At 31.4% G+C, this 16,703-nt stretch overlaps 2 protein-coding genes across 2 annotated transcripts; one reads left to right on the top strand and one right to left on the bottom strand.

Annotated features, from left to right (window-relative positions):
- Positions 1-3,254: 3,254 nt before the first annotated feature.
- Positions 3,255-4,541, bottom strand: LOC115696665 (protein FAR-RED IMPAIRED RESPONSE 1-like). Its single transcript, XM_030623555.1, has one exon. It carries the CDS (start codon positions 4,539-4,541, stop codon positions 3,255-3,257), a length of 1,287 nt encoding a protein of 428 aa, XP_030479415.1.
- An 8,005-nt stretch (positions 4,542-12,546) lies between these two features.
- On the top strand, positions 12,547-13,541 carry LOC133039638 (cytochrome f-like). Its single transcript, XM_061118542.1, has 2 exons — positions 12,547-12,559; positions 13,213-13,541. The coding sequence occupies exons 1-2, from the start codon at positions 12,547-12,549 to the stop codon at positions 13,539-13,541; spliced, it is 342 nt and encodes a 113-aa protein (XP_060974525.1).
- The last annotated feature ends 3,162 nt before the right edge of the window (positions 13,542-16,703 follow it).

The following is a 16,703-nucleotide window of genomic DNA, read 5'->3' as shown; positions in this document are numbered from 1 at the left end:
TGCTGTCCCAAATCTCAATTCAGCTTCCACCAATAACACCAATGAAATGCACACTTCACCTGTTAACATGAATATGGCTTCTTCCACCATCCCCCTTCTCCCATCATGGTTACCTCTGTCATCACTCACATTGACAAAGGTAAAGGGATTGTTATCCCTAAAAATCAAAGTTCCCCAATTCCACCCCTTTCCAGGCCCCTGAACAGGGGCATCTCCATTCAAGAACCGACTGCCATCACAACCACTACTAATTCTGGCACCAAATAATCTTTCTGAAGGCAAATTTTGTCAAGAGCATGCTCAAGCGGGCAAGAGCTTCTCAGTCTAATGATGCTATGGTCCCATCCATCTCCCCACCTGAAGAAATGGCAGGTGTTGCTCGGCAACCCTGCCGTGAAAAATGAGTCTCTTAAGCTGGAATGCCCGAGGTTTAGGGAGTCCTCGGGCATTCCGTTATCTCTCCCTGTTGGTGAAACAGCACCAATCCATTTTGTTTTTTGTTTTAGAAACCAAGCTTGGTTCTTGTCATGGAACTCGTATTAAGCATAGTCTTTCTTTTGACAATGTTTTTAAAGTTCTTAGGAGCGGTTTAGGGGGAGGGCTTTTGTTGTTTTGGAACAATAGTATTAATGTAAATATTTTAACTTACTCCCTTAGTCATAGCGATTGTATTGTTCATCTTAATGATAATATAATATGGCATTTTACTAGTTTCTATGGTTCTCCATATCCTAGCAATAAACACTTAACTTGGACTCTTCTTAATCGAATTCATGACTCTGCTCCTACTCTTCCTTGGTTAATATGTGGTGATTTTAATGATTCTCTCTATCAATGACAAGAATACTACGACCAAACCTCCCTCTGATGCCATTATTCACTTTCAGAGTTTTATAGCTAAACACAATCTTCTTCCCCTCCCACATACTGGCAACAAATTCACTTGGAAACATGGTACTGCCCTTGAGCGTATCAACTAGAGCCTTGCTAATAACCAATGGCATGGGCTCTTCCCTAGAACCACCCTTTTCCATCTTGGATTCTATGGTTTTGACCATCGTGCCTTAATAGTCTCCCTTGATGATGATCTTAGGAAAGCTAGAGTCCCCAAGTCCTTCTCCTTTGAAAACCATTGGCTTAAGGATGGTCAATTTTTTCAAGTTGTCAATACTTCTTAGAAAAAATCTAAGCAAACCAATCTTCCTATCTCTCTACATTCCTTTTAGCCAAAATCAGTGCATTCAGAATATTTCGAGATGGAGATCTAGCCAAAGTTCTTTACAACAGCAAATCATTGCCACACAAAAAGATCTTGACCGAATTCTCCTCTCCAATAACCCTACTGTTAGTGACATGGCCCAGGTCAAAACCTTTCAATCCAAGTTAGATGCTCTTCTGCTTAAAAATGAAATCTATTGGAAACAAATGTCTAGGGTTAATTGGTTTAAATCTGGGGACAAAAATACAAATTTTTTTCACCACAAAGCCATGACTAGGAAAATAAATAATTTCATAAGATCCATAACCCTTATTGATGGTTCCATCATCAGTGTCACATCGTCCCTGCTTCCCCCTTTTGTTGATTTCTATACTCAACTCTACTCCACCCAAGGACAGGACCAAGAAGCTATTGCTTTTACCCTTAGTGGCATTTCCAGCAGCATCTCTCCACACCTCTATTCTGACCTTGAAAAACCTTTTTCTGAGGCTGAGGTTAAGCAGGTCAGAATAGAGGTGTGGAGGGATGTTTGGTGATGCATTTGGGGATCAGATTGAGAAGAAGATGTTTAATTTTTTTTTTTAAAAAAAAGTAATTAATTTTTTATAATTTTTTCAAATTAAAAAAAAAGTAAAAATTAATTTTTTTTTTCTAATTTTTTAATTTTTTTTTAAATATTTATAATTATTTTTTTTAAACTAATATTAAGTGGGCCACTAAAAATTTACCACACGTACAAGTGTGTACACGTGGACAGTCCACCATGGCACTTAACTGTGATTTTTGGACGGAGGTGTGCAGAGCAAAACGAAACCAGAGGTTAGGTAGTTTAGCCGCCAAAAATTTGGTTTTTGTGGTTAAGTGTTACAAACCGTAAAATTCAGGTGGTTTAGCCGTCAATATCCCTTGAAATTATCTAGAATCGTAGGAAAGTTCTACCGAAAACAAGATCAGTAATCAAAAGAACGTCCAACACATATAAAAAAAAGTCACCAATTGTAAAGAAGATCCACATTCAATATAAAGAAAATGAAGTCATGTAATTGCTGCAGAAACATGAAAGTTTATACAGGCTTCTATTTGTATCTTATTTTAAGACTTTCTTATATTAAAAAACTCATTTAATTAACCAGCAAAAGGCTCACAACAGAGCAAAATAAAATAAAGTCTTAAATGATAACAAGAGCTGCCAACTCCCCAGTGCAAAAATAGCAAAAACCAGAAAGATTACTAACCCAACTCCCAACCACAACTATTATTTGCCACATGAAAATTGAAAATGAAACCACTAATTAAAAAAACATAATAATAGCACCAAACAAAAACCAAAACAGTGAAGATCTATAAGCCTTAGTCCATCTTCTTATTTTCTTCTCTACTTTAGTGTACCACTTTATTCAATATCATGAGTTTCCTAAGGTGCTCCCCACCAACTTTTCATTGTCGTTGTATCATCTTTTTTCTTCCTTTCTTTCGCTACATATGCTGAATTAAATTTGTGCCGGTCTACGTTAGCTGTTTGAGGTGTTGTTTTTTTTTTCTTCGATTAACATCTTCTAACATTTCATATTTTCATCAAACACAAATTCCTCCTCTGAAACCCCATTATGTTCATTATCTTCCCAAACATTGCAGTCTTCATATGCACCTTGACCATTGGATATGTCCAAATAAGAATTATTTATATTCTCTTCTTTATTTTTCTTGCAGGTTGTTTTTTTTGGCCATACATTCCACATTAGCTGCCTTTTCTTTTCCTCATTTGCCTCGAGGTACCAGCAACTTTTTCGGTCCCTTCATTTTTACTAAATCGGGGGTTGTTCAAATCGTATTCCATGTTCTTGTCACATTGTCTTGGTTCTTCGTATCCATCTTCTTCTAATGAAGTTTTTTTTAGCCTATACATTAATTGCTCAAGTTCCTTCTTTGCCAACTTCAAAAGATTGTCACTCGTACATGCAAGGAAAGAAATTTGGTAAAGCTGGGTTGAAATAATACCAAAACGAATTTTGTCTTTACGACATGTGAAGCTGCATCAGGTAGAACTTTCGTCTGGTATTTCTTGTACCTCTCGTGCATGTATTTTCCACTGTGTAATGACCAAAGACTTTGGGATTGAAGTCACTTTGAATTTTTTCATGACACAGAATATATGTCGGCATGGGATGCCATAGGTTGGGAAATATTCACATTCACAGCCTATATAACCAGTTAACAAATCTAGATATACTGTTCTATGCACCGTGTCAAAAAGAGGAGTTTTTGTCAATCGAACGACCACCATATCATCTTCTTTTGTTGAAGAATCTACCATACACCTTGCTTCTTTTTCTATTTGAGCACGAACTCGGAAAAACATATTTCTTGCGTACAATTTTTCTGCCTCCTCCTCGATATGTGCCATGTTTGTCTGCTGAAGCAACGACATAGTATTCATCGTGTCATAGTCATCCTTGGCGTCTCGAGTTCTTAGCAATGACATTCCCACACCAATAGCACGAACAAATTCATACATTTTCATTTTCTCATTCACTCTTTTTTTAAGTAGAGTATGCATGCCCTCACACCTTCGTTTTGTTGTCACTGCAGCAAAGAAAATACCTCTCAAGTATGCCTCTGCCCATTGCTCTTTTCTATTGGTCATCCACTTTGCCCACTCGTTTTTTTGGAGCCCATACTCTTCAATCAAATCTATCCATAAAGTTTCAAACTGATCAACAGAGTAATAGTTAAAGAATAATTTATTGAGCTTCCTTAAAAACTCTGGATCCTTCACAGCTATCGCGACCTTCTTATGGATGTGCCAATAACATAATCTATGAACAACTTCTAGCATGGTTACATTGATTGCATGTCTTATTGCTTGATCACCATCTGTGACGACCGTCTTTGGTGTAACCCCTCCCATGTAGTCTATAAATATTTTTGTTGCCCATGTATATGTATCTGAGGACTTGTCAGATAGCAAAGCGAACCCAAAAATTGTTGACCTAAAATGATTATTGACTCTTAACCAAACTAGAAGTGGCTTCCCATAGGCGTTTGTCTTGTACGTGCAATCAAAGGCAACTGAATGGCCAAACAAATGGTAGTATTCTTGAGATTTTGAGTAAGCCCACATCACATTGAATAGGCGGTTATTTCCATCATAGCTAAATCTACAAAAACAATCTACATCATGATCTGCCTTATGTTGGAAATAGCCGATAGTCCTTGCTGCATCAGCATTTTTTAAGTGCAGTGATTCATTCTTTGCAACTCGACTATACATATCTTTAAGTAGGAAAGACAGTTTCCCATAACCCCCAACTAATTTTGCCATATACGAGTAAATTTGGCATATTTTTATCCCTGCACTCTTCATACAAGTGGCATCCAATAACATCCCATTTGGTATAATTCAGTTCGAGCTAATGAATTGTCGATGCCCGGCAATGACCAAGGGGTGGGAATGTGTTGAACAAAATTCCTTGCAATACCATTTCCCGTCCTGCTTTCTTAAGGAACCTCTAGTAATAGCCCTATCCTAGTAATAGCCCTCGGCTCTCTTTTACGGTTCAAGTTTTTAATCCATTTCAATTCACGATGTCCTTCCTTAGTGCACACCCACTGGTGATATTTTATAGCACCCCCAAATTATCTTTTAATTTTTCCTTTCCTTAGACTGAAACCAATCATGTTTGACTATTGGTGGATAAAGAACTCTACTTCTTCAAATGTCAAGAATTGTTTTCCTACCAAGTCCTCTCGAATAAGTTCAATTTGGTCCTTAAAGATTTCTAACTTTTCAGCAGCTACAATCCACTTCTGCAAAGTAATTATTGCTAACTTGTTCTTCATTGAAATCACCCATTGAGTAATTCGAATTAGGATTCAAATCCTTTACTTCTATCATTATATATCATAGAAGGAATTTGATTAATTAAGGACCTATGCACATCATGATAGTATTAGTAGATGTTTTATGAAATTTTGGTACTGTAAGTTCATACTATTACTATAAACATCAATTAAAAAAATATAAAGATCAATCATAGAAATTCTTTGTTCTAACAACTCATGTTGACATAAATTGAAGAGAAAAATATGCATATAATGAGTTATATTTACTTAGAATCTTTGTAAAGAGAATCAATAAAAATAAAATGTTTAAAATCTAAATTAAGAAATAATCAAACTATTTTAATTTCAATTTGGTGTCGGCAAGTCCGGAATCACTGCATTCAGTTATATAGAAATTTATGTAACCATTGTTTCATGATATATGAAATTCATCAATACTCTTACATTTTGATCATCACATATCAATAGATTTATCTAGAAAATGAAATAGAATTGTACCTACAATACACTGCTATATCAGACGGACTGGTAAGGAATCATTTGTAGAGTATTATAATCAAAATAATATAATCGTAACTAAAGGGGTGAGAACAAGATAACATCTGCACAGAAAACAGAGCTGGGTGGGTCAAAGAGTATATAATATAATTTAAATATAAACAGTCATTGAAATTTAGATTACAAACCGAAGCATATTCCTGAAACATTATTATATATATGTCATAATCATATGGCATTGAGATCGAGCGACAAACCAAACCATTACTATTAAAAAAAAAGACCCTAAACGATATTCATATAACAGTCATGGAATTGAGATTAATAATGCTACAGCGAAAGATAAATAAACCAGACGATTCATAACTGAGTGAAGTTTCAGACACTCTATGATTACCAACCCTAGACCCTAAACGAAATTCCTCAGAGAGAAGGGTTATGGTGTGATACGAGTCGCCATGATTTTCTCTATATAGAATAAGCATCGTAATAGGAAACAGTTACTTGTTTCACAATGAACGTGAAACACTTCAGGAGCAAATGGGTAGAAGTTTTTTAATTTATTTATTTTTAAAAAAACATACATAATGACAAAGAGGAAAATATTATAATAAAAAAAAATCATATTTGTTTTGGCATTTAAGAACTTTTTAGTCCAATTTTTTTTTTTTTTTTTTTTTTTTTTTTTGTAGTTGTGCACATTGTAGTTATTTAAGACCTCTTGCCAAATTTTGAGAAATTAAAAAAAAAACTAACACACTGAAACAGGGTTCAAACAGTTTATTACACACGTGACACTTTCATTTTATACGCCTGTGAATTAGACTATTTGAAAAAAAAAAAATTTATAGATCACTTGAATTTTTATATGCTTGTGTTGAACCAAAAAAAATTATTATTATTTCATTATTTCTTAAAACAAAACGAATAATTATTTGTTGGAAAAAATAGTCTCTACAAATAGGTGTAGTTGAGAACAGATTAGGGATCGATACTTTGAAAAAAATCTGAGAAAGAGAGTAAAGAAACACAGGAAAAAAATTACGATACTTTTCTAGCAACAATCAAAAAGCTTCAAGGGTGTTCAGGGAATGATCTCATTCCTATTTCTTTTGATGTTTATTATTTTTTGTTTCGCTATTCATTTATGGAATGCCCTCATTCCATAAATAAAAATGGATGCCCTCATTCCATAAATAAAAATGGATGCCCTCATCCATGGAATGCCATCATTCTACCAAAAAAAAAAACTTGGATGCTCTCATCCATGAAATGCCCTCATTCCACTAAAAAGAATAGATGCTCTCATCCATGGAATGCCCTCATTCCACGAAAAAAAAATGGATGCTCTCATCCATGCAGGGCCGGCCCTGGGCAGAGGCGGGCTAGGCCTGTACCTAGGGCCCACCTAGTCCAGGGGCCCCCAAAAAAAATTCCCTTTTAAAATTACACAATTTTTTGCTGATTTTGAAAAATACCATTTTTTTTTCTAAATAAGGGCTCAAAAATAATTTTTTCCCTATGGCCTACTAAATTTCAGGGCAGACCCTGCATCCATGGAATGCCCTCATTCCACCAAAAAAATGGATGCTCTCATTCATGGAATGCTCTCATTCCACTAAAAAAAAATGGATGCTCTCATCTATGGAATGTCCTTATTCCACTGAAAAAAATTTTGGATGCTCTCATCCATGAAATGTCCTCATTCCACTAAAAAATTGGATGCTCTTGTTCAAAGAAATGCTCCCATTCAAAGAAAAGAAAAGGCACCATCGAAAGTATATAACTATATATAGTAAAATATAAAATTTGATATTGTCTACACCTAAAATATATAAAATATAAAATATACTAATCAATTGGTATAAAAATTGCGGTCAAAATATCATGGTTCGGTTGGATCATCTGAAATTATATATATACATATAAATTTGTACCATGATATGTGGGCCGAGTGGTATGTTAAGGTGATATGCGACTACTCGAGATTGATTGTGAAAACAAGTCTGCTACAATAAAAGTATACCAAAAGACATGGTTTTTCATCAAGAAAAAAATCTAATTTGATGGTTCGCTATTATATATCTTTGAATCAGTAAAAGTAATATATGTATATACGTATATATATATGTCAGTTCAGTTATATATGTATAAATACTATAGTTTTCTGTTAAATATATATAAATTACTACACTTCATGGCTCTCACGTGGCCAAAGAAAACAAAAAGGTTTTCTTAAAATTCAAAATATGCCATATCATCCTAATAGTTACAAAAAAAGGGAAGAGACGAAAGATATGTATACACTGCTCAGTAAAAATAATACATACAAGGCACATATATGTACATGTATAAAAAAAAAATATGATTCAAAATGTATATACAGTTTAGTATGAATGAATGGGAAGATTATAATTACTCACTTAAATTGCGATATATTACCACAACAACCGAGAAGTCTTCGGAAAAAGAAAGAGAACACAGAATGCTGTCAAAAGTCCAATGCTTGAGTACACTCAAAAAAAATTCATCGATATGAAGTAAAAAAAAAATATAATATTATTGAAATGTATCTAAGCAATAGATCATATCTCAAATTTAAAAATTACGATTTTTTAATTTAAATGGCAAGTGTAAAAAAAAAATAATTAATTTAATTATTTCTTTTTCAATTTTAGAAATTTTATTATATTAATTAAAATATCAGCCAAATAATCTTTTTATTTATAAAATATAATAAAAAAATTTCAAATCTCAAATTTATCACAAGAAGTGGTAAAATTCTAAAGTCATACAAAATGACACAAAATTCTAAATGAGTTCACTAAAATTAATCTTGGAATATTAAAGAGGTCATTTACCTCACCAAATTTCAAAGAGGTCATTAACCTCACAAAAATCCTAAAATAGTAATTTTACCTAAAAATTTAAAAGTGCACTAAACTTCAAAGCCATAACAAATTAAATGGCATTCCAAAAAAAGAGAGGTCATTCACCTCATTAAAAAATTAAAATTCGGAACTACGTTCGACTTGATTCTTATAAAAGGATACGTAGACAACTTAGTTACTAAGACTAAGTGCAGTCGCCGGTACCGCAAAATGGTATAAAAATACAAATCTTAAAATTCCATAAAAGGTTACCCACTTAGGAATTTTTCTAAATTTTTAAATAGCAAAGGATTCCTGAAAGTGGTTATCTACCGGAATCCTTATATCCAAATTCTAAAAACCGTATTCTGAACTACAAGTGGCTTGATCCTTCACAAAGAAGGTATGTAGACAGCTCGGTTAATTAAGTTGACTGAGTTCAGCTGCAATTCCAAACTTACTCCAAATTTTCCCTAATTATTTTAATTATTTAATATCATTGTAATTGGAATCAAAGGGTATTTCCTTTAAATAAAAGAATTGTAATTAATAGATTATTTTTATAATCTTGAATGGGTCGAACTTAAATTAATAAACTCTTATGCTATAATTTTGGCATAGGTGAAATTGTGTTTTGCATTTATTTTTAATATTCTAAATGTGAAATTTTCGCTTAACATCCTGGTAGACTCTTCTATCTGTTTCGGCATTCAGAAAAAAAAATAGCCCATTTTTTTCATTATCACATACATCGTGAAACATTATAATTACTCTAAATTACACTCATTTTCAATTAATGTTGCTGCTGTATAGAAAACAACATGAAAATATCTATTTTTTAAAAGAAAAAAAAAACAAGTAAAAAAGCTTAAAAAAATCTGTAAAAATATATATAAAAAAATTGTAACAATATAAATATATATATATATATGATTATAAGTAAATTGTTTAAATTTTCCCTGAAATTTTGAGTATTGCACTAGCTACTCATTTAATATAGACTTGCTTTAATAAAATATAAAAATACCTGCCCTTAATTTGTTTTCTTTGTACAATGATAATATTTTACTTTATTTTTATGTAATGTTTTATTATTCCTAGTTTTGTTCGAATACATTTAATTAATTTTCATTTACTTTAAAGCTAGTCGAATTTTATTCAAAGACGACAATATAATAGCCAAAGAAGCAACAACTCTTTCTATTGTCTGATGCCCCTGTAATTAGAAGAAATCTTCATCAATTAAAAATAAATAACAATGTTGGCTTTTATAACAAACAAATAAATAAATAAAAAACAATAATTCAGAAACATACGTGTACACATATTTCACCATTTGCGTAAACAGCTCTCATAAGTTGTAATACATCTATACCACAATCATAATCTACACATTGCTTCTTATGAAATGGCTTTGGCATAATAGTAAACTCCTCAAACATGAAACTCCTACCAATATGTATGCTTAAAGCATTAGGAAATGCTAAAACCATGTTCACCACCTCCGAAATCAACGAACCCTTGTCCTAATCAATGTACTAACATTTAGCGATAGAAAGTCTTCTCTCCGACTCACGTTTCTTTCACTCAAATATAAAACTTTCATACAAAAGGAAAACACAAAAATAATTAAAGTAACACAATTATTGTTGACAATTAAGTTACAAATATAATTCTTAATAAGAGATAATAGTAATTACTACCTTAAGACTTGGCTTATCTTCTCTTTCATGATCGGGCACTTATTTGGCAAGTTTCCTTTTTGGTCTACTTTGCTGATGTAAAAACCTAATTCTGATGCTGCAAATTAGGATTTTTTTAGGAAAGTTTGTACAGTTGTGGAATCGATTTTGTGGTTGTCTCTAGGGTTGCTATATTCTATAAATAGAGCCTAGAGAGCAGCCAATCGGTTCAACTCTTCTAGCTTTCATTTTTTTTTTTTGCATATTTTCTTTGGTGAAGACAAAGTTGTTTCTCTGGGCGTGGCCCCGTGATACCACGTACAATTCTCTTGTGTCAATTGATTTTAATTTCTAGTATTTTATTTCTGGTTCTGGTTTGTTTTTGCAAAATTATGTTCTGCGGTGACAGAATTATATTCTGCTGCTGCAGACTGTTATAGTTGAATTATTACTATTATTATGTAATAATTATTGGCATTTACAAAAACTCAATTTGTCAGTATTGAATGGTTGTGAGTAATTTAGAAATTAAATAAAAATAAAAAATAATTAACTTATAACCTAATAGTCACCTAATAATTTATTTTCTTATAAAACCTTAATGAACATTAATTATATTTTAAAATTAAATTATTTTGTAATAATTAATTAATTTTTTGTAATTTATTATTAAATTAGGATTTTGTAGTAATTTTCTTTCTCCTTAAATTATTAATTTCTTATAGCAACTCTTTATAATTTAAAATTATAAACATGTAATTTTATAATTAAAATTTTATTATACATATAACTTTAATTTTAAATTATTACACTTTATTATTTAATTTTTTATTTAAATATTTAAAAAGTAAAAAGTGAAATATGTTCAATGTATTTCCCAAAAATAAAGGGCTAAACTCCTCCATCCTTTTTTTTTTTTTTTTTCAATAAGTAGTCATTTACTCAAAAAACTAAACTAGAGTCAAAAAAACAAAGTCAAGCTCTCCTACAAAACGAAACAACCTCAAACTCTAATAGAAAAACTCCTCTCTCCTCGCCTTGACTTGTTTTGTACATAATTAAAGGACCCTTATGCCTATCAATCACAAAATGGATTAAAACTAGAATGAGATTATTAGGGATATTTGCTTGGAAGGGAGGAAGAGCAACCTATTTCGATATGCAACTCCTTCATTTACAAGTGGGTGGAGAGACAGAGAGAAAGAGGAGTAGTACAGGTTTGGGTGAGGTCATTTGTATAGCTTAACGGTTATGGAGAAGAAAACCAATGATGTAGTATTACCCATAATATTGACCAGAAGTTTAAAAGTGTTTTAAGACTGAGCAACAAAACGGTGTAGTATTGTAGGTAGAAATATTACTCTAGTCCAATGGTATTTGAACATATACAACTTAGGCCTCAGCTTGAGGCCTTATACTTAGTTATTCTAGTCGTAAAAAAATAATTTAATATCATTTAAAAATAATCAATTATTTAAAAATTTATTATACAAGAAGAGAATTCTAATTTGTGTAAAAAGAAGTCTAATTTTTATATATAAAAAAAAATTAAAGTTTAATTGTAAATATTATAATTAAATGATTTAACTCTTAAAATAATTACAGTAAGAATTTATATAAAAAAATTATTTATAAATATGAATTGCTAAAAAGGTGTTGTTAAATATTCAAGTAATTATCTTAAAAAATAGTTAATTATAATTAATTTGATACTAAAAAAGAAATTTTTACTTATTGATAACCTACTATTATAAGTAAAAAAAAAGGTAACCAATGGTTACAATAATATAATTCTTTTCTTTTTCTTGTCAATTTGGTAGTTATATTGTTCTTTAGCCTTAGAATCTTCTTTAGATGTTTAACCTTATATTCTTTTTTGTATGGACTTGTTGTGGTATGCTAAACAAATTTTTGTTTTTTGCCTTGTTGAAGGTATTACTTTCGTTGCAACGCTAGTGTATGGACAAGAAGAAGAAGAAGGAAAAAACAAAGAGAAAAAAAAGAAGGCTACAACTATAACGAATATAAAAGAAACTTCTATCAACACAAAAGCAATCCTCACTACTTATATGACATTAATAGTTATATTGTTCTACTAAAACCTTAAATTATCAAAACAAATTGAAAAAATTCTCATATGAACCCCATTTGAATACACATATCTCCCAACAGAATATACTCCAACACAACATTTACTTTAAAGCTAGTCACATTATATTTTCATCAATTAAAACTAAATAAAAATGTTAGCTTTAAAAACAAAATAAATAAATAGAAATAATTCAGAAACATACGTATACACATATTTGACCATTTGTGTAAGCATCTCTATAAGTTGTATCACATATATACCACAATCATAATCTACACATTGCTTCTTATGAAATGGTTTTTGCATAATAATGAACTTCTCAAACTTGAAACTCCTACCAAGATGTATGCTAATGGTAAAAAAGAAATCAATATTCTTGATTATTTAAAATTTAATTGAATTATAGATAGGATCATTTGAATCTAATATTCCCGTCTATTCTCCATAAAAATTATGATTTATTTTTATTGGCAAAGAGGAGAATAAATAGATTCATCATTCCATTCCAATGGATTCAAGAATGAGAGAACGAACTAATGCTCCGTTCCAGTATTTCGATTGAAATACCGATAAATGGTGTTTTTTGAAAAAATAGTATTCTTGCTTATTTTGATGATCCTCAATGCAAAAGAAAGAGTTCCGAAATTACTAAATATGGGGCTATAGGTTTGCATTCAATCTTCAAAAAAGAGGATTGAATTGAGTATGTAGGAATCAAAGAACTTAAGCCAAAATACCAAACGAAAGTAGATCAATTTTTTTTTTCATTCCCGTGGAAGTGCATATTTTACCCGAATCTTCTTTCATAATGGTACGAACAATAGTATTACTGGAATAAATACACAAATCACTTTAAATACAAGAAGCCAAGTAGGCGGATTGGTCCGAGTGGAGAAAAAAAAAGGATTGAACTTAAAATCTTTTCTGGGGAGATCCAGTTTCCTATTCTTTTCCCGGACCCCGCTACTAAGAAAGACGTTCATTTCTTAAAATATCCCATATATGTAGGCGAGAACAGAGGAAGGGGTCAGATTTATCCCAATTGGAGCAAGAGTAACAATAATGTTTATAACGCTACAACGACGGGTATAGTAAGAAAAATCATACGACAAGAAAAAAGGGTATACGAAATAACCATACTGGAGGCATCTGATGGACGTCAAGTGGTTGTTATTCCTCCAGGCCCTGAACTTCTTGTTTCAGAGGGCGAAGCCATCAAACTGGATCAACCATTAATGAGTAATCCTAATGTGGATGGATTTGGTCAAGGGGATGCGGAAATAGTACTTCAAGATCCATTACGTGTACAAGGCCTTTTGCTCTTCTTAAAGCATTAGGAAATGCTAAATCCAATATTACAAGCTGCAAAATAGGTTAAATAATCAAAAAATTGTTAAAGAAACAAATAAGCTGAATTATAACTTCTCCTATTCAATACCCACAAAATCACAGGTAATTTCTAATCCTAATGCAGGATTCACCACACGGAGGTCATCATAAACATATACACTTTCATCAACAATACTAACAATAGCTAAGAACCAATGACGCATTGCTAAAAGGGACATAAATATAACAAGAAAAACAAAGTAAAATCAAAAGGGTACCTTCTCACAAACTAATATATCCCCAACCCATCTTCGCAGATTAGTAGGATCTTTGATTGCACCTTCTTCAACATAGGGTCTCTGATATAATATTCAAAGATTTTTAAAACCTCAATCTAAAACCATTTACTATCTATAACCTCAATCTAAAACCATTTACTATCTATAATTGACTAAAAAAAAATTAACACTAACAGAAATACTCGTCGGTATAAACCAAAATTTCATGGAATGCCCTCTTAGCTTAGCCTCAGTCACACAATAAGTCTACTACCATGTTCACCACTTGCAAAATTATTTATCAAACAATAGGTAAGAATAAAATAAAAAATTAAAGCAATACTTTGAGCCAATATTTAAGTAACACAATTATTATTGACAAATTAAGTTACAAACATAATTCTTAATAAGAGATAATAGTGATTACTTACCTACAATTCAGTGAGTTGTCAAATATATATTTAGTCACAACTTCTTCGTAAGAAGAATATGAGGACTCTCCAATAAAACAGTGTGTTGAACAAACTATTGGATACAATGTAGAAATTTCTAAAAACTTACGACGCTCCTTGCTTCTCTCACAAGCCAATTTTACTTTGCCATCCTAATATATATATATATATTAACACATTTACAGACACTACTAAAATATATATTTATACAAGCAAAAGAATAAAATAAAAACAATTACCCACTTACCAATGCAAACAACTCAAATTGAGTAACATCATATAAGTTTAAATCAAATCCAGAACCACCATGAATAGCTTCTAACTCTTTCTCTTCCTTAACATATGGATCAGAACATCCATATCTTCGCGCAACTCTCGTGTCTAGAATTGAGCTATGGTTCCTCTTTGAGGATTCTACGCAACTATAGTTACCTTCATTTGATATTGACTCCTTATCTTTTGTTGATGCTAACACCTTAGATTTGAACAACCCCCCTTTCATATAGTCTCCATCATTCGTCTCGAAACAATTCCATTCATCCAATATTGATGATTCCTTTTCAAATGACACTTCTTTAATTTTCCCACTGTTTTCAAACTGAACATTGTCATCACCAATGCAATACTTTTTACCATAACTAACATTCAAACTTTTTTCATCTACCTTATTTACTATTATTTTTTCATCTTTCACATTAGGTATAATCGAAACATCAAGATTACTACTGCTAAATCCTACAATATCTTCTACCAATTTCAATAATTCAACATTTTTTGTAGAAGGGTCCATATATATGACTACATAATTTCGAATTCACCGAATCTTCAAATAATGCAATCGATGTTGTCAATAACATACCATCAGACTTGCAACCGTCGTCATGAAAACGATAAAGATCATAGGCACAACACATCTTTGACCCTATAAGTGACACCTTCTGACGTAACTCTTCAACTTTGCAACTCCGCTAGAAAAACCTTTTATCAAATATAACAATTTCTTATTCTCCATCTCGACCTACACACAACTGTGACACCAAACAATAAATTTTAAAAACAACACGACAACCAAAAAAATTATAAGTCAACACAACCAAAGAAGAATTAACATAAAAATGTCCATTATTTAGTTAAATAATTTCTTATTAGAATATAGATTGTTTTTTTCTCTTGATCATAACTTTATTAAATTCTATGTTCCAATAGAAATGTCCCCAAAATAAAAAATAAAAAAATCAAAGTGTTATATGACTTAATATGCAATATATAAATTTCTGTAAAAGCAATCTTTATCCAAATCAGTTATAGAGTCCATGACCGTAGGAGATTGACTGTTTAAACGTCTTTGTTAATGATATTCTTGAAGTTAAAGCAGACGTTTTTTTTGCCGATAATAATAGAACATGCAAGGCTCTTTGGTTTTGTAGTTTTACAGGATGGTCTCATTCATTTTTGGGTAAGTTAATCTCTTAACATTTCATTTAGTTTCAACATACTCTCTTAGCAATTCTAGAGCAGTATTAACATATATTGAAAATGCATAGAATAGCGTATCCACAATGTATATACACACCAAAAACTAATTCCTTCTCTCTATATCGATCATTGCATGCAGTGTTATTTCTTTCTTTTTTTCTAAATAATATTTCTCTTCTGCCCTTATTTATTAATGAGTCCTCTTTCTCTCATGATCAGTCCAAAAGTAATTAATTCCATCGAGACCAATGATACAGAGATGTCTGTATATAAATATGTATATGTATGTACAAAGATGACAATTAATACACAGTTTATAGACATGGAAAACTATAGATCCAAAATTCTCCTCTCTCTCTCTCTCTCTCTATATATATATATATATATAAATGTAGCCCAATTATGAAGATAACATTATTATTATTTAGTTGGCATTTGATAAGAGCAACTTTTTGGTCTTCACCATGGATAAAGGCGTAGCTGGTGGTTGGACCAAATATGAGCAGATTGGACCATTAAAGTATTTATGTTACTTACTACTACCATTTTTGAAGAACGGTGAGATTCTAATGGAAGTGTTTGAAGATGATATCTGGGGCGCAAAATACATGGCTTCTTGCAACATTCGTACTCAAAAGATCAAAAATGTTGTTTTAGATGCAGATGGAAAACTAGAGATATCTTATGATTGGGTTTGTTTATATTAAAAGAGTCTCGTTTCTCTTAGGAGGTAGTGAAGGAAGTTCAGTCAAAAACATCTCTGGTTTGGCTATAGAATTTGAGATACTAAAATGCTATTTGTTTAGTTTGATTTTGTGATTTAAACATTATCTATGTAATTAAGTCCTTATTGATGCCTTTCTGAATTTTGTTTTTTTTTTTTATGCTTTGAAATATAATAGGCTGACACTCAAAAGTATGGAAAAAAAATGAAAAAAAAAAAGAAGCAAAATGCTAACCAAAT

Source organism: Cannabis sativa, chromosome 7, assembly GCF_029168945.1.
Source record: "Cannabis sativa cultivar Pink pepper isolate KNU-18-1 chromosome 7, ASM2916894v1, whole genome shotgun sequence".
NCBI classification, from domain to species: domain Eukaryota; kingdom Viridiplantae; phylum Streptophyta; class Magnoliopsida; order Rosales; family Cannabaceae; genus Cannabis; species Cannabis sativa.
Note: the sequence above shows the minus strand (reverse complement) of the source record. Positions and strands in the feature narration are given on the sequence as shown.